A 22,708-nucleotide genomic window follows, 5' to 3' on the forward strand; every position below is an offset into this window, starting at 1 on the left:
TTTCCTACAAATATCACTGTTAATGTGTCTTATGATCCAGTTTCTTTCAATTATTTTGTAGATGTATCGGATGTCTTCTGCAAGTTTAAATGATGTAATTTAAAGAAGTTATTTTGGTATGTTTTTTGTCCTGGTGGTTCTCTCTTTTCCTCCTCTCATCTCTCTCCTCTCTTTTCTCTCTCTCTCTCTCTCTCTCTCTCTCTTGTTCTCTCTCTCTTCTCTCTCTCTTTTCTCTCTCTCTTATTCTCTCTCTTCTTGTCTCTCTCTCCTCTGTCTCTCTCTCTCTCTTTCTCGCTCTCTCTCTGTCTCTCTCTCTCTCTCTTTTCTCTCTCTCTTCTCTATTCTCTCTCTCTCTCTCTCTTCTCGTCTCTCTTTTTCTCTCTCTTCTCTCTCTCCTGCTATCTTTCTCTCTCTCTCTGTCCTCTCTCTCCTTTTCTCTCTCCTCTCGTCTTTTCTCTCCTCCTCTCTCGTCTTCTCTCTTTTCCTCTCTCTCTCTCTCTCTCTCTCTCTTCTCTCTCTCTTTCTCTCATCTCTCTCTCTCTCTCTCTCTCTCTCTCTCTCTCTCTCTCTCTCTCTCTCTCTTCTCTCTCTCTCTCTCTCTCTCTCTCTCTCTCTCTCTCTCTCTCTCTCTCTCTCTCTGTCTCTCTCTCTCTCTCTGGCCTGTACCACTACACTCACTGTGTTTGGAGCGTCTGCCCCCCTTCCTTCTTTCACAGTCTGTGCTCGCATGTGATTGGCCCTGAATGGATCGTCGCAAAAAAAACCCAGTACTTAAGTACAGTACGTCATTAATTGCGTCCATTTTCAGCTTCATACTTGTATATTTGTTTCCTACTAAAACCTGTTTACATGTTTTAATGTTTTTTTAAAAAGCAGATTAATTTAGCTACTGTCTCTTTAAGGCCTCCTCTCTTAAATGCGCCACTCTGCACGTGGTCTGTTCGGGAAAGACTCGCGTGTTTCTCATAATATGACCCTGAAATAATCCAGCCTCCTTCCATCATCTGCAATCTTTTATTTCACTTTTACAAAAAAAAACTCTTGCCACACAAAAAGTAAATATCAAAGCTCACAGATGTAACACACTGACACATAGGACCGATTGTACAAGGGAGATAAATGTATTTACACATGTATACACAAAATCATACACAGAAAATACACAATATTTGACATATTTACAACAGTCACACGGAGTATATTCGTCACGCACAGCAACAGCACATTACGGAGCATTCTCAAACATTACACGTCCACAGTGAACAAACAGGAACTGTGTTTTTCTGGGTTGAAATTAACTGTAAAGAAAGACTTTGGCTCCAGACTTCACTGTGCATGTTTATCAAAACTAGTTCAGTAAAATGCATTGGTCTTTATTTCACTTTGTTTTAACGTAGCTGTCGGGTCCATATAGATTCTCATTTTGCATTTTTTCAAAAGGAAAATGTATTTAAATATACAGGATCTCCTTAAAAAATGGTGAAAATATATCATTTTAAAGAAGACATCTTTTCTGTGATTCATCCTCCGCATGGTGTATCAACATATTCTGATTGGCAGTTGAACGAGAGACGTTTTACCGTACAGGATATTGAATAACAGCTAACAATCATGCAAGTGTTTGGATCAAAATGGGCGTCAACTAGGCGTTTACAATGTACACATGTCCTTTCTTTGAGAGCAACGAGCATCGACACTTTTATAGTAGCTGCGGAACTTTACAGCCGGCTTGTCGGCTTTTCTTATGGGTGCAAAATGATTCTGATACCGACCAACAACTGGCTGGTTGTTGCTATTTACTTTGCACAATCCAGATCTCAGAGGATGAACTCTTTTTGTTCATTGCACAACATTTCCTCTCGTGCCTCCTCCTCACTTTTTGCAAACATAGCTAATTAGAGAATGCAAAGTTCTGAGAAAGTTGTGGTGCGATGGCTGAAAAGCTGCTGCAGAGATGCATGTAGCTAGACTGCGTCGCTTGAAAAGCTCAAAGCTGGACTTAACTTTGCTTGAAGGAGTATGAAGACTTGGACAAATACGGGAACGGGATGAAGAGGGTGAAGTAATGAAAGGTGTGTTTAATGATCTTACGTATAGGGAGCCGGAGTTGAAGCATCTGCAAGTGTCTCAGTTGGAGCTAGAAAGGTGCAGATTTCCCTTCAGGTGTGTCTCCCTTGAACCTCACTCGATTGTCCCTCCAGGCTTCCGTACAGACCAAACCTTTATGTGGATGTCAGTTTCTGAGACACGACAAAGGACAAAATGAAGCGACAGATTTGCTAAAACCCCCCGCACTTGCAAAACATGAGTTGATGGATGAGCTGGAGAGATGAAAGCCACCCACACTGGCTGAATGCTTCTTTAGACACTTATCTACACAGTGTCCACCATTAGTGAAAGCAGGAATGGCTGCAACGCAACGTTAAAGGAACGACCAACCAAAAATAGCCCTTAATGACTTCAGTTGGTTTCGTAATAAACTTATCAATCCTCACATTTCCTCTGAATTCGCCACATCTACATCTAATCTAAACAATAATCTGCTGTCATGACCCTCTGAAGTGGAGACTCCTCTTCTTTGGCTTGATGTGATAAAACAAAGTACAGTCCAGAGATCGGTCGAGTCGACATGGAGCTGAATTATTGGATATAAGACGGATGAAGCTTCAGTGCAGCGAGATGTTTAAAGGGAGTTCAACAGTTTGTGTCAGGATGCTGTTGAATGAATGAACTGCACTTAAATATGAATAAATATTCACTTCAGGTGAATGAGGTGAAACAATGAAGCTTCTGCAGTTGATAACTTACATTAAGACAATTCTTTGTATGACAAGTTTTCATTTTCAAATTGTCAACAGCCATAAAAACAAAATGAATTCTTTCCTTTTTTTGGGGATTAAAATGTGACATAAATCCGGCTGAAAGATAAAAGAACAAACCTTTCTGGAAAAAGCTTCAGAATATAGACGGGGATGAAACTGGAGAGTTGTGTGTTTGTAAGTTTGAGAAAAAAAGGTAAATATTGATTTTTCTTAAATGTTATGTGTAAATATGCAAATGAGGCATTATTTAACGCAACCTTTGGTGAATTTAGGAGAAAGCTACAGACACACATAGACAAAGTGAAGTCAAATAAACTCCTAAATGTGTGTTTTGGATGTTTTCTTTGCATAATTGACCAGTGCATGAAAGAAAACGGTGTTTTGGCGTGTGGTGTGTCGCCTTAACGGACAAAACTCTTTGCAAATTGCCTCCAAAACTAAAAGTTTGCAGGTCCATAAGATATATATGTAATATCTTATTTTCTTTGTACTTGACACTACATGACTCTCATGTACAAAGCCATTTTGAAACAAATATTTTTATGGATTAAAGGGTTAATCGTGCCATACTTTGACCTTTGTTAAGTCAACCGCCAACAGTATGTACACAATGAATATTATTCATGCTTTTCTGAATAAAGCATGAAAAAGCATGCTAAAGAGATGAGCTGGAGAGTAAAGTCATCCGTGTGTCTCTGGTAGAGCATGACGCCAGGCGCTCCATGCTAACAGTGTAGCTAACGTACTCAATGCTAATATAACAGGATTTGCATCAGGAGGGAAGTTACAGTAGAAAATAAGTAGTGAAGTCCTTTATGTGGCAGTTTATTCTTTAATTTACATGAAATACTAAAGTCCAGGCAGTGTTTTCTCTTGAAGTACTTACAGAAATATAAACGTCTTTCTTTCTTAATTTGAAGATTTAGTAATCTAGATCGTCCTTACAATATCCCTGTCTTGTTTCTCTTCCTATTGCATGAGCAGTACTGTATTATGCTTTATGTTCACACTTTCAGGGGACAAAAGGAGGTTTTTATGGCTGTTTAAAGCTGATGATCAGCAACTATTAAGATAATCGATTAATCGTTTAGGTAATTGTTAATGCAAAAATGTCAAAAGATGCTAATTTTATCCCCTGAAATCTGCTTTTCTTTGTTTTCTATCGTATTAAAGTGAATTTATTGGACTAAACAAGATTTTTTATTTGTATTTTCTGACATTTTAGAGACCATAATGACCATAATGACCATAAAATAATCGTTATTTGTTTTAGGACAGGACCGACATTTTGTAAAACGATCTTCTTCAGGACTTGTGATCGATGTCTTTACAAGAAAGCACCTGTCCCGGTGTTTGGTAAGAACTTAATTTGAACTTGAGGGCGTAGCTCCTCGTTAGCATGCAGCTCCTCGTTAGCATGTAAACTGTCTTGTGACTAAAGGACAAACACAATACATCTAGTAAAAACTCCTCCAGCAGGAAGCTGCCCGGTGCTGCAGCTGCTCCAGCTCACCCCCCAGTGATGAATGATGAGTGTTGTCCAGTATCGGGGTCAGTCACTGGGGTCCTGGCAGTGGGAGCAGTGGCTCATGTCTTCAGAGTGCAGCTCCACCTGGATGGTGATGCTGTGGAAACCAAACTTGGTGTGCAGCAGGTCGGTGGCCTCCTGCAGCACCGACTGAGCGTCAGCACCTTCCTCTGCAAGAAGAGCGAAGACCATGAGTGCTTTCTACATTCTGCTCTTCTCTAAATACTCTAAAACTAACTAGTTACTAATAAAACTGTAATAAAATGTAAGTATAATCAGGAAAATCTAATTAAAATGTGACTGTGATACTATGATATATTAGTGTTACTCATGCATTAATGTCAAAGCAGGATTTTACTGCTGATTTTTAACTATTAACTAATTATTGTTTTCATTATGGATTCATCTCCATTCATTTATTGATTTTTTGGTTTGTAAAAAATCTGAAAATATTGACCAATTACTCATTTAATTACCTTCACAATGCTGCAAAACATTCATTTTAAACACTTAAAATAAAAAGCAGAAAATGCTCACGTTTCTGGAGCTTGAACTATGAAATGTTTTTGCTTAAAAAAATCACGTATTAAGTTAATTTAAAGTCTTAATTTATTGATTAATTGACTAATTGTTTCAGTCGTATTTGTAGAAACTGTTATTTAAGCTTTTCATATGTTTTGTGTGCAAAAATCTGAATTTGAAAAGTAACTCAATAAAAAGTTATTATTTCCCTCTGAAGTCTGAAAAAGTACTTGAACTCTGTATTTGAGTACATTTGAGACATGTGGTGCATTCACACTTCATCTGCTGCCGTGACCTTTCTGTAGACTACAGCTGAAGCTGATTTCATTATGTTCATTATTATATCTGTACGCTGGAGTCAAATGTGCTTTAAAACCCTCGATCAATCATTTCAAGCGTGTTCTTTATTTCTCCGTGCTCACGATTCGGTGTAGGTCATGGATCAGAGCGTTGCGTTACCTATAGCCAGGTGAACAGACACCAGCGCTTGTCCCAGGGTCAGAGCCCAGAGGTGCAGCGAGTGCATCGACTTCACAGCCTTCACCGACAGCAGCACCTCCTTCACCGAGTTGAACTCGATCCCTTTAGGAGAGCCTGAAACACAGCACGGTGCATCCCATAATATGTCCGTGAGATTCATTTCAAACATGTTGCTACAGACAGGAGACATATGTTATTATGGTAGTTTTCTAAAGGGGTTGAGCAGCAGATGTTCATGTTCAAACACAGCCTGACTGAAGCACATTAGACAAGATTAATGGGGGGGGGGGGTTCTTCTGGGAGGTTCATCTTCAGGAAGTGATTTTAAACATCCCAAAAAGTCGTACTGTCCCCGGGATGTGACCTTCAGCCATACCTGTCAACATTGGAGTTTCAAAATAAGGGAAATATTTATTTTATTATTTTGACAGCTCTCAGCCCCCCAGCCCCTACCCATATAATGTAAATGTAAACACATAAGGGACGGGTATAGGCCTATACATTCAGGAAATACATGTTTATGTAAAGTGTGTATTTTATTTATTAGTTATTATCATCAATGTATTTGATGATGGATGAGTTGTGTGGCTTGTGTTTCCCCCCACGAGGACTTCCTTGTGATGTCAGAGTCGGAAACATGTCGCGACACTGCGACTGAAATCATCGCAGAAGCTGAAGGCGACATTATCTTTGGCACAAAGCATCGACATCTTTCCCTCAGCTCTGGTCTCTTGTTCTGCCTCCGACACAGTTCTTGTCACACATGAAGTCATTGACCGTGAATGTTTGTGCCTCGTGCTTGGACGATTGTTCATGCTGGTGAACATCACTTATTCCGCCGTGTGCGATGCGAACATCTCATGGCACACTTTACAAAAAGCACGAGTTTGCCCGACTCTGCTTTTTAATAAATAAGGGAAGGTCTCCTCCCATTTGGTACTTTCATAAAGTTTGAACTTGTTTGGCAGGTACAGCTGCGTCTCCATCTATCTCCCGTTCACTGTGACTCTCATCATATGTTTTGTCTTCTTCTGTGTTATTGTTCCTGTTTTCGTCTTCTGTGTGTTTACTGGTGGATAACGTTTTTCAGCTAAAGTTAAACATAATACTGCCCCCTGCTGTACCGGAGGCCACTTTACACCTTTTTAAATTAGGCCTATTTTTTTTTTTGAAAGGTTAAAAATACGGGATAATCCCGGGAAAAACAGGAGGGTTGACAGGTATGCCTTCAGCTTTGTGTTCTGCATGAACCTAAAAGTGTTCACAACGAGGTCTCTGCTCTGAATCCTGGCGCTGCTATCAATGTGTAAGCTATGCACAGGAACATGTGATGTCAACCTTGTCGGATCAGGTCCAAACTTGACAGCTTGATCTCGGCTGCAGGCGAGAAACACGGCTCGTGTGCTGGTCATAAATAAGCCGTCTGCTCGTGAGACATCGTGAAGGAACAGTTCCACATTTCGAGTAACGTGTATATTCTGTGCTTCTGTGAAATGTGAGGCTACAGGCTGGTTAGCTTAGCTTAGCATAAAGACTGGAAACAGTAGGAAACAGCTAGCCTTGCTGTGTCCAGAGTCAATAAACATTTCTGTTTGTGAGCAGATTAAAGAGATACAACATGTTAATTAATGAGCTTTAGGGATGTTGGCAGGTTTACAGACTTTGTATAAAGTAATATTTGTTTGAGTTATGACAATTTTTCTGCAGATTTCTTCTATGTTGTAGTTTATTGTGATGGTGAAATGGCAGCTGTGGACTCAGTTTTTGTGTGTATCTGTCATATCTGAGGAACGCCTGGAGGTCAAAGGTCAAGGTCGCTGTGACCTTTACAAAACACGTGACCATACCTGAAGAAATCATATGCTAATTATGACAACTTCAGATAAATGTCTAATAGGATAAAATCACATTTTTGGATGTAAACTTGACTTTCTCCTCTCCCGTAACATGTTAATAATATAAGAGACGTACCTTCCATGAGTATCCTGAAGACGTCTCTGAGGATGGTGATGGTGGTGAAGAGGACGAAGACGGAGAAGAGGAAGGTACAGATGGGATCTGCCACTTTGTACTCGGGCTGAAAGAGAGACGAGGTCATGCAGACTTTACAGAGCTGCGAGTGACGGGACATCAGATGGTGTTTCCACACAGTCAGCAGCCAGTGAAGAGCCGAGGGCCAAAAGAAAAGGGAACATCTTGCATGAAGCTTGATGCTTTTAAAATAACCCAGTAAAGTGTTTGTGGTATTAGATATTTTAATATATATTATGCAGAGAATATTCAGGTAAAATACAAAAGAAATGTGATTCTAAAATTTTAAAACAAAAATCAATTTCTTCCCATGAATTCTATTTAAAAGCTCCTGCAACAGTTTTTAGACCATAAACGAGTCAAAACTGTCGAAAAACAGGATTTTTATATTTTTTACTAAAACGGCAATATCATTTCACTGACATGTCGGTCTCACCCTAACATGAACGTGATCTATATCTGACCCGAAAGTAGATGATGATCGCTGCCACCATGACGCCGACGCTCTGCAGAAGGTCTCCCACCACGTGGATGAAGGCGGCGCGGACACTCGTGTTGCTGTGGCCCCCGAGGAGCGCGTGGGAGTGTCCGTGAGCCACGGGACTCTGGCCGACCTCGTCGATCTGGTGGTACCCGCTGCCGTGGCCGTGGAAGGTGGTGGAATGATGGAGGATGTAGGCCATGCTGCAGACGGAAGGAGGTACGTTCATTTATAAAACGTGGAAGTCCTTTCTTGCCAAATGTGAGCATAAAATGACAAAATGTTTTTTTATTGGCAACAAATACGAACAAATAAGTTCTCCCAATAACTATTACTGAGCTTGACTGTATCACTTTGCTGTACTCAGATCCTGCGTTCTAAATATTAAATCTCTGAAATAAAACTATTAGTATCAAAATATACTTCAGTACTCATTATGCAGAATGGCTGGGTTATAATTATAGATGCATTTATATATTCTATATATATATATATATATATATATATATATATATATATATATATATACTGCTGTTCATCTTAATCTATGACAGTAAATCAAAAAGTCTTAGTTGATTTATATTTTTGCATTAATAATCTTACGATTTTTTGTCACAATTTGACAGTAGCCTGCTCATTTTGCATGAAAAAAAAAGAAATATAAACATATTAAGTTCCCACTTAAGGAGGCCACAGGAATGTTTCCTGGAAAAAGGTTAATATTGGGAAGAATTCCTGGGAAATCTCAGGATTACATATTTACCTGAGATCAAAGTAGTTTTCAAGCTTAAAGAAAATGCAATCATTTCCTTTTTATTATAGCGACTTAATGTACAGTGTTAATGCCCATTATGCTGAGATTCACTCACATTATATTGACGATGACAGCGCACCCGGAGGTGACTAACATTACGTGGCCATCGATCTCATAGTCGTTGCGAACGATCCTCTCGATGGCTAAATAGACCAGCGCCCCCGTAACGATCCAGATGGAGATGACGGAGATGAACGCCCCGAGGATCTCTGTGCACAGAGCAGAGGCAGGAGTCTTAATCACTTCATACAGTAACACAGTTCATCACACGGCACGGCAGGAAGTTAAATAAGTGATCCCTTCGAGGCAGAGCTTCAACATCACACTGATGGCTTTGACTGCAGCTTATAACGCTTCATATACTTAAGAAATGCACTTAAGTTCACACATCTGGCTACAGGAGCAGCTTTTCCTGGAGAACAAGTAGCCGTCACGTTAATCGTCCATCTCTCTCTCGGTTAAATTCTCCCCCAGCTTCATAAAGAGATGTTTGGGTGTCAGCGCGCTGCAGTAAATCAGTGCTGTTGGACGAGTTAAATATGAAATTAAAAGCAAATTTAAATGATTGGCAAGTTACAGCCTGGCTGGAGAATTTAAATGATATCAAAACCCTGTAAGAGTTCAGAGAGCGATGAATACATTCTGAATGTTTGGTGTAAATCTGGTCTTTTACATTTTAGTTCAAATCAAGCACCTCGTGAAACTGGGGCCTGTATGACAAAAACATCACAAATATGAACTATATTCAGACCGTATGAGAGAAATGATGTGTTTTTAGAATTCTAGTAGAAACCCAGAATACACATACGAACCTGAAAACAAACAAAATGTTTCAGATTGTGGTTGTATGAGGAACGTATCCACAGTGCATTATATATATGCATTATGCCGACAGGAGTTTGCAGTTTGCACGCTCCCATTTTGGAAGACAGACAGAAGTATTTGCTTTGGTGAATTTGAAGTAACCCTTTAAAACAGTCACACGATAAGACGAACAAGGTAAAATTACTGTTTTTTTCAAAGGAGTCTGGTGTCTTTGAAGAGAGCATAGATAACATCTTCAGTTCCCCGTAGGAAAGGGCAGTCTGACAGCAAGGTGAAGCGGTGATAATACTCTAAATATAGCACTTAAACTGATATTTGTTCTTTTAGATGGCTGCTGCAGTACAGAGGGAAAACAACTTGTTCAAGATCCTTCCAAGCATTCATCCATCCACTCTTCTCTCTCTCCATCCATCCACTCAGCGGTGTCTCTCGTCCTGACCTGATCTGTGCCAACCAAAGTTCATGGTTTTGGTGGGCGGTCTGGAGGAGATCCACAGGGAGAACAGGCTCACCATCATGCTGCCAAAGTCTGTGAGGAGGTGGGCTGCATCCGTCATGATGGCCAGGCTGTGAGCCAGGTAGCCTCCTGCAGGAACCAGGAAGTAACATTATCACGGCTACAAGGCAAATCATTCTGACCAATGAGAACTGAAGTGCATGGAAGGTAATAACGTTACTGGTAAAGAAGGTTACAAATATAAAGAAGTGAATCTACTGTCTCTCTCACAGGTTACCACGATCTCCAGATTCCCCCCAAGTTATGAGAAGAAAACTCTTCTGCTGATAAGGAGTGTGTCCCCAAGTGTGGAAACAACTTTTAATTACTCCTACAGTGTCTGAGTCATTTAAAGGTTTATAAAACCTGTCATTTCATGCAGCTACAAAGCGTGATGTGTTGCTAACATCCTCTTTAATGCCTCGGGCAACAGAGATGGGATATTCTTTTATATCAACATAAAACATCTGGGACATAAGCCAATGAATGTGAGCCACCATTTCACACTCTTACAATAATACAGTTTTAAGCTTTGTTCAGACTTCAGAACTGCAGTACTTCCATTATAATGACATGAATGTCTGCATGAAAGGAGTTTATTTCCCATCAGAAGTCGTAGTTGTGTTAAATGTGTGATATGAACGTTTTCACTGTTGTGGCCAAAACTAGCTGACATGAAAAGTATTTAAAACTTGCTCAATTAAACTAATTCCAGAAGACCGTTCTCCATGTTTCTCCTGTAGATGGCTTTTCTTTTTTTGCAAAGTTTAAAAGTTTGCTTAACCTCTTAAAATGGAAACAAGTTTGTTGACTTTTAAACGTGTCTCTACTTTTGGACTTGATTGACAAACGGGGATAAACTCGGAAGAAAAGTCAACATATCCCCAATCAGTGTTTGTTTAATGGCTCTTTTACAGATAACATTCTAATTCATAGCACAAATCCTACAGTACGAACGCAAACGTCTGACCTTCTGCTCTCTTTCCTTCTTGACATTTGATCTTCTAAACGTTTTACCTATGACCTCGCCAATCATGAAGACGAGGCAGACAGCTGAAGCGATGTAGAGTTTCTTCTTGGCCAGAAGCCTGTCCCCGCTCTCCTCACATGCCAAGGTTTTGGTCCCGTGGCAGTGGGCGCCGACGGGCCGCTTCAGCTCGATGGCACCGGCCATGCCTCCGTTCTTAAAAGGGAAGTCGGGATACTGCTCTTTGGAGTCTGGAAAAGCGCTGCAGGGATACAGAAAGGAAGGTGTTTATGAAGACAGATGTGGTCCGTCCATTCTATTTAAACAGATTTTAAAGGCCCACAAGGTTCATACTGAAGTTTGCTGATGGTTCGGTGATTGTCAGCCTCCTGCAGGACCTTGGACAACTTCATCAAATGGTGATGCCTCTGACTTCCAACTCGATTTTCTCTAAAACAAAACAGCCCATCATGGCACCGACAATATCAATGGCATAGCCTTGGCGACAGCAAGCCAATATACTGGAGGTACTTGTGCAGCATCCTGGATGATAAAATGCCTTTTGATGCCAACACTGACTCCATCTGCAAAGAGGCTGTTTTTCTTTAGAAAGTTAAGGTTTTAACGTCAACAAATCGCTCATGAAAATGTTTTATTCATCTTTTATCGAGTCAATTTTAACGGTTGCAATGATTTGTTGGTTTGGCAAGCTCAGCATGGTTAACACAACTCTGTTGGCACTAACGTGAAGGATCTTGGCCACGTTTATCAAGTTAGTGCCGATCGAAGCTCAAAGGCCATCATGGCGGACCCTCAACACCCTCTTCATGCAGAGTTTCGCCTCCTGCCATCAGGGAGGAGGTACACTTTCCTTTGGAAGGCCAAATCAAACAGATTACATTACATTTAGCTGACGCTTTTGTCCAAAGCGACACAATAAGTGCAAACAATCATGAGGATACAACTCCGAACAGCAAGAGTCTTGCGAGTACATCAGCTTCAAATAGGTGAAATCCTTTAAGTGCGAGCCGATTGGCTGATGCAGAGCGAAGTGAACGAGCTGGGGTGTATGGTTCGACCATGGCCTGGATGTAGGAAGGGGCTGATCCATTCACAACACGGTAGGCCAGTACCAGACTCTTGATGCAGATTCGGACTGCCACTGGTAACCAGTGAAGGGAGCGGAGAAGCGGTGCATTGTGGGATAACTTGGGGAGGTTAAAGACCAGTCTCCTCGCAGTCCGAGTCGGGGAAACAAAAGTGCTGACACTGACAGGAAGGTCTTGGAGGGGAGAGTTCTGACCTGCCAAGGGATTACACATGTGATTTATCTTAAAACTATATATATTTACCTGTATTTAAACTAGTCTGGAAGCTAGTAAAACATGTTAAGACATCGATATTATAACAAATTCATACAACCAAAAGAAAGCCGAACAAACTGAGATGGTGTTAAGAGTGTTGTATTAAAATGTGAGGTACTTTACTGGAGTATTTCCATTTTATGTTACTTTATACTTCTACTCCACTACATCTCAGAGGGAATGATTGTACTTTTAACTTCCCTACATGTGTCTGAGCGTTAGTTATCTTCCAGATTACAATTGTTCATCCATCAACTGAAAAATGCTTCGTCACAAAGCTGAAAACTGTTCTTCTGAGAAACTCATGAAAAGTTGACTTAGAGCAGGGGTCTTCAACGTTTTTCAGGCCAAGGACCCCCAAACTGTTGTAGTGTGGTGCAGGGACCCCCTACTGCATGGCTCGTGAGGGCTCGTGAGCCATATATGGCTCTTTCGATGACGAGATATGGCTCGCAGACAATTTTGAGCTGACATGATTAACAAGTAATATATAATTATACTGTGTCATTTAAAGTAAAACATTTAGCAGCGGATTTATTTTTAGTTCTCCCCTCTCCTTTCCTCCGCTCTGTCTCTGACTGTAACTGTGTGCGCACGTGTGTGTGTGCGTGTGTGTGTGTAGGGGGCGGAGCCCTGCCCTTCGCGAAACAGCAGAGGAGAAACTGCGCAAAGCAAGCAGTACACCAGGGGTGTCAAACTCCATCAGAGAGGGCCAACATTAAAGCATCGTTTCGGGGGTGAAGCTTGGAAACTGCAGCGCCCACAGAGACACACTTTGCCTTGAGTGTGTCGTTACACTGGAGGTCAACCAGCTCCATTTGGATGTTCACATGTGCTGTTTCCACGTCACGGGGGTGGGTTAACACTGATAGCGCTTTTAGTACTCGGAGACGTGATGCACTTAAAACTCCATTTTATTAATAAATATATGGCTCTCAAGGAAATACATTTTAAAATATTTGGCTTTTAAGGCTCTCCATGCCAAAAAGGTTCCCGACCCCTGCCCTACTGTATATATTGTATAGAAGAGGCTTGAAGAGGTCTGTTTCCTCCACTCTGCCTCTGACTGTAGGTGTGTGTCGAAGTACAGCGTAGGAGGGAATGTGAATGGCAAAGCAAAATAATGTTTTTCTTTATCTACAAACACTTTCGCGACCCCCCTGCAGTACCTCTGCGGACCCCCTGTTGAAGACCTATGTATATAGAATATGATGCATTGTGTACATTAAACTACCAACAGGATATAAAGGAGGGAAAATGAACTCAACATTAAACATCTACAACAGTAAAATGCAACATGAAACATTAATGCAGCTGGAAGATTAATCCAGAAACACATTTTACTGCACAATGACTACTTTTACTTTTCATACCTTAATTAAGTACATTTTCCGATAACACTTCCATACGTTTTACTTTAGTAAGGTGCAGGACTTGTTGTATTCGTAGTTTAACTTCAGTGAAGGATCTGAATGCTTCTTCCACCTTTGTCTAGTTTGGGGTGAATGTCTTCAGTTGTTCTGCAGTATGCGTAAAGCGTTGAGTTAATAGATTTCTTGGAGTAAATGTTGCTGCAGAGCACAGTATTGTTTGGGAGAGCTCCACTCAGTGGAAAAAGATCTCCTCCTGAACAAAGTGGATTGCAATCAATGTTCACTCAAGTGGGGAGGACGGGGTCATCCAGTAACTAAGAAACAGGTGAAATGGATGAATGGTGACAGTGAGGTGGGCTGTGTGGATTTAAAAAAGACTCCTAAACATAGATTTGGTGTTTTGCATTTAGACAGTGTTTTTAAGACAACAAGGTTCATATGAACTGTTTGCTATATTTTAGTGTCAAGCAGGCGCTAACTAAACATTACAATAAGCTAGTAAATCCAGTAAATTAACATTTCCATGATTGACAAAGAAAGTGTAAAACAAGACTAATATCTGCTGACATGCTCGTGGCTCTGTGAGGCTGCTCAGGCATGCTTTACATGCTAACGTTAGCATGTAAAGCATGCTGTTGTCAAGCAGATTCTTTGTTTACATTTACTTTGCTATTTAGCATTACAAACACATTTAAAGCTGATGGAATATCATTATTTTTGTAGGTATTTGGATGTAAATTTATATAAATGTTGATCTGAATGAACGGCGCTGGATGAAAAGTCTGTGTACAAATTGAAAGAGTTTGGAAACAGTGTTGAACCTGGGACTGACACGTGTGGAGTTACTTCACCTCTCACAACACCTTCATTGAGCTGGATTTTAATCATGACAACAAAAAACAAAACGTTGACTTCTCCATTTTCCTCACACACACACACACACACACACACACAACACACACACACACACACACACACACAGAGGTTGCTGTTCTTGCCATGTGCAGTGAGGGGGGCGCTGCGATGATGTGGCTAATGAGGTGGGGGAAATTTTGGCTCACTTGAGATAACCGCATACACACACTTTATGTCACACACTTCACGTGGGAGATTGCCACTGTTTCATGATTAGCCTTTATCTCACATACACACACACACACACACACACACACACACACACACACACACACACACACACATACATGCGTCTTAGGGGATGTCCATGCTGAAAAGAAATCAGCCAAGTGGAAAACAGATTCTGTTCAATTATACCCCTGGGACATAAGTCCAAACACACACACACACACACACACACACACATACACATACACATACAAAACATATACACACTCAAGTGCTCTGAAATCTTATAGTAACATTGATCTTATTGATCTATTATTCATTAAAAAACGTGAACAAAATGTATTAATACAACCACAAAAATACACACACAGTAAGAAAAAGACGCACACACACACACACACACACACACACACACACACACACACACACACACACACACACACGCACTTAACATGGCCAAAGTGTTGAGGCTTTACTCTTGTACAACACATTTATAAACCACATTATCAGGGTAGAAGAGTTAGCTAGTTTAGTTTAAATATAACTCTCCTGGCGTTAGCATCTATTCTGTTAGCATCTGTTCTGTTAGCTTCTGTTCTGTTAGCATCTGTTCTATTAGCATCTATTCTGTTAGCATCTGTTCTGTTAGCTTCTGTTCTATTAGCATCTGTTCTGTTAGTATCTGTTCCGTTAGCTTCTGTTCTGTTAGCATCTGTTCTATTAGCATCTGTTCTGTTAGCTTCTGTAACTGAACTGATGAATGTAGAATCTATAGCGTTTTACTTCTGAGTCCAGATGTTCACAACGTAAGTAAAGCCTCTTTCACACGTTCCCCTTGAATTACTGGGAAAACAGATTTCCCTGAACATCGATCCATCCTCACGCGTGTGAAAGGATTTCTGCCTCACGTTTGGCGCCTCATGCGTTATCTCTTGTTTAAATACAACCAACACTAACACAACTGCTGAATCAACGTCTTTGATGAGCAATACAAAGGCAATAAAGAGCTTTACGGTTATTGTTATTGCCTCATATTTAATCTCAGATGTGTCCACAAAGTAATAGCTGGTTTGCACATTTCTGCAGCAGTCATACGGTTCCATCAGGTTTGTATTAACTGCTGCGTTAACTTCTTGGTTGGCAAAATGACAACACTGCACATGTTGAGTTCTTGGAGAGATTAAATGTGTTAGTCGATATCCTGCAGGGCAGGTGTACGGTGTGTGTTCACACAGTGTAGGGACCTGAAGGGACTATTCGGCCATGTGTGAAAATTATATGACATGAAGAGACTTCAGGAGAAATGTCCGCTGAAACAATAACCATCCAGCATTTAATTACAGCTGCAGTCTGCTGTATCAGAGCGATATGTAATGCAGCTGACTTTACAAAGCCTGCAGGGAGGAACCAGCGATGCTGCAGAGCAGAAATGAACAATGTGTTATCTTTTCAATGTCCAGCTGCTTTAACAGACAAGATCATGTCGACAGTGACCATCTTATTATTAGAGACTGGAAACAGGGGGAAACAGCTAGCAGCCGGTTAGCCTAGCTTAGCATAAAGACTGGAAACAGCGGGAAACAGCTAGCTGGGCTTAGTTCAACGGTAACAACATCGACCTACAACAACCTTTAAAGCTTCTGTATTAAAGTTCAATCTCATTTGTTTATTCTGTTACACTAGTATCCCAGCATTCATTGCGGCATGCAAGCGAGGAACAGGAAGCAGGCCAATAACATTTTAGCGCCTTGAGATTGCTTTTAGCTTTGAAAGGTGCTTTACAAATACAATTTATTATTATATTGTAATAATAAAAAACGCTACGTTTTTATACTATTTTCGTCAGAGATTTATTTTATAAATTCACTTCTATTAGAAGTCTTTAATGGAGAATGAAAAATGTATTGTAATAAAAGCTCCACAAAGACGACGATGTCGGGTCACAGACTGGACGCCATTTAGAAAAGGCTTATGAGTTGTGACTGTCGATTAATCACTGAGTCAATCGACAAAACGCAGAAATCGATTAATGATTTAAATCAGTTTTTAAACACAGTTTTGTAAACTGAACATCTTCACGTTTCGGACTGTTGGTCCGACACTTGAAGGCATCACTTTGGTATTTTTTTACATTTCTTGCAGACATTTATAAAACAAACGATTAATCGTTTCATCAAGAGAATAATATTAACATTTACCAAGAACAGGCTTACATTGATTAATAAGAACTCTTTATTAATGACTTATTAACATTTATAACTGACTTCTGACTCCTGACCCTTTTTATAAATGACATTATTAATCATGTGACACTGGCTGCAACTTAACATTATCAGCTAATCTACCTATTAGTTTCTTAATTAATCGATTCATTATATTTCTAAATAGAAATAGTGAGAAATGTGCGTCAATGTTTAGCACAAAAACAAATCCTCACAGGTGTGAAGCTTCATTTTTGTTTGAAAAATGACCAAAACTATAAATGATTTATCAAAAATAGTTGCTGGTGGCAATTAAATGTCTGTTGATTGACAAATTGCCTGAGTTGTTCTTATTAACAGCTCATAACTGAGCTATAAAGCATCAATAAACAATGTATTAAGCATTATTAAAGCTATTAAATGCACGTTATTCAAAGAACCCTTTTTAAAAACTGCTATACAGATTATTCTCTTATGTATATTTTGGGCCTAAATGTGAACAAAGATGTCACTTAAAGCACTTCGCTACCAGCTGGGGGAAAAATCTGAAGATGTCACGGTAAACACACACACACGCACGCCCACGTGCGCGCGGTGCAAATGGTGCATGAAACCCCAACATGTGATGCCATATGCACATCGCCCTCACACGCGCGCAGTAATAAACACACAACACCACGTGCACATCCAAAATTATTTCTTTGATGTCTCGAAAAAAATGTTTTTATCCCAGTTGTGATTTTTCAGAGGCCTAAATGTTCTTCAACAACTACCTGATAATAATTAAATGCACCCCCCCCCCCCTCCCCCTTCGCTCTCGTGCTTATAAAGCGTGACATTTTCTGTCACCTCGCATCTGAGTAACGCGGTGTATTGGTGAGAAACATCTGATATGAGCGAGTGAAAGAGTTTATCAGAGGGATCAATGCACAGCCTATAAACAGTTATACTTGTGTATATAATTATATAATTGTGATACTGTGACATAAGAAGATTGAGAAATAATGTCACTCAATTATAATATATTTGTTCCCAATATAGGGCAATATTTCCAATGTTAAAATTCGTGTTGATGTGTTTCTGTAGCAGCTTCATTCACGTTGAACAAACAGGATCTGTTGCACAATGTTTTGCAATATCTTTGTTTGTGCAGAAAAATGTATTTATTTTCAATATTTGGTGACGAAGAATCTGCACAGGGTCATAAACCTAATTATTATTATTTCTTTTGATTCTAACTTTATGACAGTTTCCTTTCATTTATTTAGTATGATTATAGCTTCTTAATGCACGTATTTTTGTGTGTGTATTATTTAAAGCCTTTACGGTATATTTCTATAAAAATTAATCTTGAAATTTCTATCAATTTATAACCATTTTAATCGTTATTAATAAATACTTTATGTTTTTTATAAAGGTCAATTTCTTTCTGAATGTCAAAATATGTTCTCATATTACAGATAATACAAAATAAATGTTAAATGTGTTTGATTTCTTTGTGGTGCCTTCACGTGCAGGTAAACACTGTGTTAATAATCTCTGCGCTCTCCTGTGTCTTTCCGTCCTCGGAGCTGCTTCTCGCCTGCCTAATGACAGATGATGAGTTTTTAGCATTGCTCAGTGAACTGGCCCCGGGGCCATTTGTCACAGTCTGTCCAGAAACAAGCCAAGCATGGAAATGAATTTGTTCATTCACATAAAACAGCCTGCAACAGCGGCCGCCTGCTTAACATGCACCACGGTAACAAATGCAGCCTACACACGATTTACAACATATATACAGCAACGACCTGCAGACACCGTGACGTGCTGACTGCAACATGTTCACTCTCAAAACTTGACATAATTAAATAGTTGTTATTTTGTCTTTTTATATATGTTTTTTTTAATTGCATGCCAAATGTATCATTGGGCTCGTACAGGTAACTTTGCAGTGTACATGCAGCATTATTCTCCCTGCAGCTGCAATCATATGAAACCCACCTTTGTAGTTTTAGAGAATACATTTTCGCGCTCTTCTCGTGTATCAGTTGAGATTTCTCCGAATTTGCAGCGTTATTATCCATTTATTCAGCCTGTGGTCAGTCCGTGTCCCGTCTGAGATTAAAAAAAAAAAGTAAAGGTGATTTTGTTTTTTGGGAGGATGCTGCAGGAGTTGCTGCTGAGAATCGACAAGTCCCTGATCTTCACACGACGCGGGGGAAAGTCAGCCGAGACCACATTTCTGTGAGCAGAGAGACTTCAGAACAAACGGATAAATTCCTTCATTTCAGTTGTTGAGAGTGCAGGAGGAGGAAACCACATGCAGAGCTTTCTGAGGGAGGGTTATGATTAGGCTCGAGTTGTAGCCTCGGACACAGAGCTGCTGCAGCAGTGGTGATAATAAGGCACGCGGCGCTCTCCACACTGCAGCTGCTGCTAGTGGACAGCACAGTCACCCACAGTGAAGCCTGACTGATCACACACGCAGGACCTCCGCTTGGTGAATCTCCTTATTGGACAAGCATCAATATGAACCGAGATTCATTCATTCACATAAATTCCATCAAGAGTTTAGGTAAAATGCAGCTACTAAAAAGCATATTTAACACATTATTGCCGGTATGATTCACTTTCCTGCGCAATTCTACGCCACATATTAAAAAGAAATATGTAACACATGATGTGTTGCAGGTATTTAGTCAAATAAGTGCATCATTTTGATTTTACATCAACCTTTCTTAGCCTTTATGGCACTGTACATCAATGTATTATTAATTCAGCTTGATATATGGTGGTATTCAAGCGGGTGTATACCACGCTGAACAGATATGCAGGCTACATCAGAGCAAAATTGAAATTTTGAAAAAGTTAAAAATGTCTGTCTTTCATTTTTTTTCTTTTTATAGATTAACGTCAGTCTAAAAAATAATCCTCACATTTAAATCATGGCTCGTATTGGGGCTATTGTAATTCTATGTGTATATCAAATTAAGATAGGTCTAAACAGATTTATGACAATCTCAAACGATTAAAAATGAAATCACATTTATGCTGCCAAAAATATATATATAAAAGCAAGATTAATGCAAAACAAAAAAAATAAATTTAAATTTAACATACCATGGTCTATGTCTAAAAAATATAATAAATGCATGTCATGTGTTATGTTACAGGCTCATTTTGGTGTCAATCTATGTCTTTAAAATGTGACTTTATTTTGATATTTGGTGTCAAACCTTTCACCCCTTCAATATAAAATGAAACCTCCCTATTCTTTGAACTGTGGCTTTAACTTGCCAAAGACTAAGACGTAAACAAGTGCACAGTTGGTTGTCGACTAAATTTATAACATGATGTATTTGAAGATATAAAAATACAATACAATACGAGGTTAGTTGATTTGCGGCTCTGATCATCATTCATCACTATCCAGAAAATGATGCATTCAGGGTCAGGTGGGAAAAACGTGTCTTTCTTGGTTTATTGCGCTGTTCTTTGAGAAGTAAAGTCATTTATTTCTTTTTTTAGCAATATATATATTCAACCACATGCATAAAAAATATTGAGCACTTGTGCTTAGTAATGGCATTATAATCTTGATGGCCTTTTTATCTAGTCAGTAATATCAGTGTTAACAAACTGGAATAGCCTACTGCACTTGTGGTCTAAAACAAACATCACTGCCATGAAGCATTGCACATTCTCTGAGAGAAAACAGTCCAGTTTTTGTGTGACAGCTCATGTGTAACCAAATTAACAATGCAGAGAACTGATCTGAAGTTGTTTCAATTTATGTTTTCTATTTTCTATTTAACACAACATAGGCCTGTACCATGTATTCAAATGTAAGACAAAGCTTTCCAAAGTAGTGAAACTGGGCAGTACAATTCTTAAGTGGAACATCTTATGACCAACTATAGTTAGTCCATGTTGCCATAAAATATCTTAATCAACAGCCATTTTTTGATGCCAGCTTGCTACCTCAGTACACAACATTTGACATCTGTTTATTTAACCCTGATTCAGTCCATCTTCGAGTACCTGGTGCTCCTTTAATATAACTTATATTGTGTATTGTGTTTCTATGTAAATGGTTTTTAACATGCATACCAAATATACAGTTCTGTCTTTGCACGCAAAAAGTAGACAATAAAGTATTTTCTCTCAAATAATTGTTAATTATAAGCGAGTGGTGGTTTAAGGAATTGGTGGACATTTTTCCGATTACCTTAAATACAGCATCAGTTTACGTCTCCTGACGTCATGACGCTGTCAGTGTTTGGTTTCCGCGCCGCGCTGTTGCCGACATGGAAGCAACAAGCAGCGATAGTAACGTTAAACCAGACGAGCAGCAGGCAGATGGAGGAATGGAAGCGGACAGGTCCATGTTAAGGTCCGACAGGTAAAGAAATAAATAGAATGAGTGTCTGCCGCACGAGTCAGAATACTGTAGGAGAGCATCGCAGTGATAACGGCTCGTGCTAGCTAGCTAACTCAGCTAGCTTCCACAGGCATACCCTCACATTGTGTTGACGTGTAGGCAGTTAACGAAAGATAAACAGACGAGGACATTTAAATTAACGTTAAAACCTCAACAGAGAGGTTCATCAAATAATCAAATATGTGCCAGATGTTTGTCATCAGTGTAGTTACAGCTGTGTCAACACTAGCTACCTTTCTCTAGCTTCAGTAGTGCTTATAACGGTCCACTCTATTTTATAGAGCCCGTCACGCCAGACTTCTGTGAAAAGTTGACGAATTATGCACATTATGTTGTTGGCAAAGGTTTATAATTGGTTTAACATTATTTTACAGCGTTTCAATGTTTCCTGGTAAATTCGGCATAACTAATCACTAACTACCTCCAATCTGTTTTGTTTGAATATCATTTTAATGACGTGGGATTAGTAATAACAAGCGAAGCATATACATGGTTTTGATAGAAAATCCAATGTATTGTTGCACTGCTCATCACAACGAAAGCTAATGCTACTTATGTTGCTAACACTCCCATATTAAAAACACGTAGCACTGAGGATGTGAAGGGAGGGGGGGGGGGGATCAGTTGTCTGACAGGCAGCCACTTAACCTGGCTGTTAATGAGGATATCCTGCAGCTGGCTGTGCCAACATCTGTTAATTCACTTCATCTGTGATCATTACAGTATTCTATTTACCACATGGGTTATGCTGAATTGTGGAACCCAGATGGGTATTTGAGTGGGGCTAGCTCTGATGTGTGTCATTTTCTCACATGCACAAAGCCATTAAAAAACACTGTAGGTTAATATTTGCTTGACAAATGAAACATGTAGACTATAGAAGCGTTAATCCTTAACCCATGCATACAAAAACCCTGGCAACAATTGTGGGCAAGCGTTAGCAAGTTCCTAAAGGTTAAAGGTTTACCTTATTAAAGGTAAAGGTGCACTTTTTGAGTTGTTGTTGCAGAGACCTTTTATCATCAGAGATATCACCACAGTTAACGAAGCAGAAACCTTGATCATTATTACTTCAAGAAATGACACAAATAAGTTGGGAGCAATTTAGTTTGAGCGTCTTGTTGAAGAATTTGAGTGTATTTGATGAAACACTTGACCCTGAAGGGCAGAAGGAAGTATTTCTCTTATCTAAATGTCAATAGTCATGCTCACTGAAGCACATCTTCGCCTGCAGACCGTCTACTATTTGTACCTTCCAGATGTTTATGGATATGCAAGGCAGCAATAAACTGCCATAT

General features: G+C 39.7%; 1 protein-coding gene across 1 annotated transcript; it reads right to left on the minus strand.

The window, feature by feature from the left end:
• Window positions 1–3,182: 3,182 nt before the first annotated feature.
• slc30a2 (solute carrier family 30 member 2) lies at window positions 3,183–19,053 on the minus strand. Its single transcript, XM_029462831.1, has 8 exons — window positions 18,971–19,053; window positions 11,017–11,228; window positions 9,943–10,089; window positions 8,734–8,887; window positions 7,848–8,067; window positions 7,324–7,429; window positions 5,332–5,466; window positions 3,183–4,520 (listed from the first exon to the last, which is right to left on the minus strand). Exons 1-8 carry the CDS (start codon window positions 19,051–19,053, stop codon window positions 4,375–4,377), a joined length of 1,203 nt encoding a protein of 400 aa, XP_029318691.1. The 3' UTR covers window positions 3,183–4,374.
• Window positions 19,054–22,708: the final 3,655 nt, after the last annotated feature.

Source organism: Cottoperca gobio, chromosome 24, assembly GCF_900634415.1.
Source record: "Cottoperca gobio chromosome 24, fCotGob3.1, whole genome shotgun sequence".
Taxonomy (NCBI): Eukaryota; Metazoa; Chordata; class Actinopteri; order Perciformes; family Bovichtidae; genus Cottoperca; species Cottoperca gobio.

What these genes read in the sequence shown, in the direction of transcription:
- slc30a2 (XM_029462831.1), bottom strand. Translation starts at nt 19,053, where the DNA reads ATGGATAATAACGCTGCAAATTCGGAGAAATCTCAACTGATACACGAG. An exon ending in TATTCTCTAAAACTACAAAG is followed by an intron (nt 11,229 to 18,970) that starts GTGGGTTTCATA and finishes GTATCCCTGCAG; the next exon opens with CGCTTTTCCAGACTCCAAAG. An exon ending in GTCTGTTCACCTGGCTATAG is followed by an intron (nt 4,521 to 5,331) that starts GTAACGCAACGC and finishes CTCTTCTTGCAG; the next exon opens with AGGAAGGTGCTGACGCTCAG.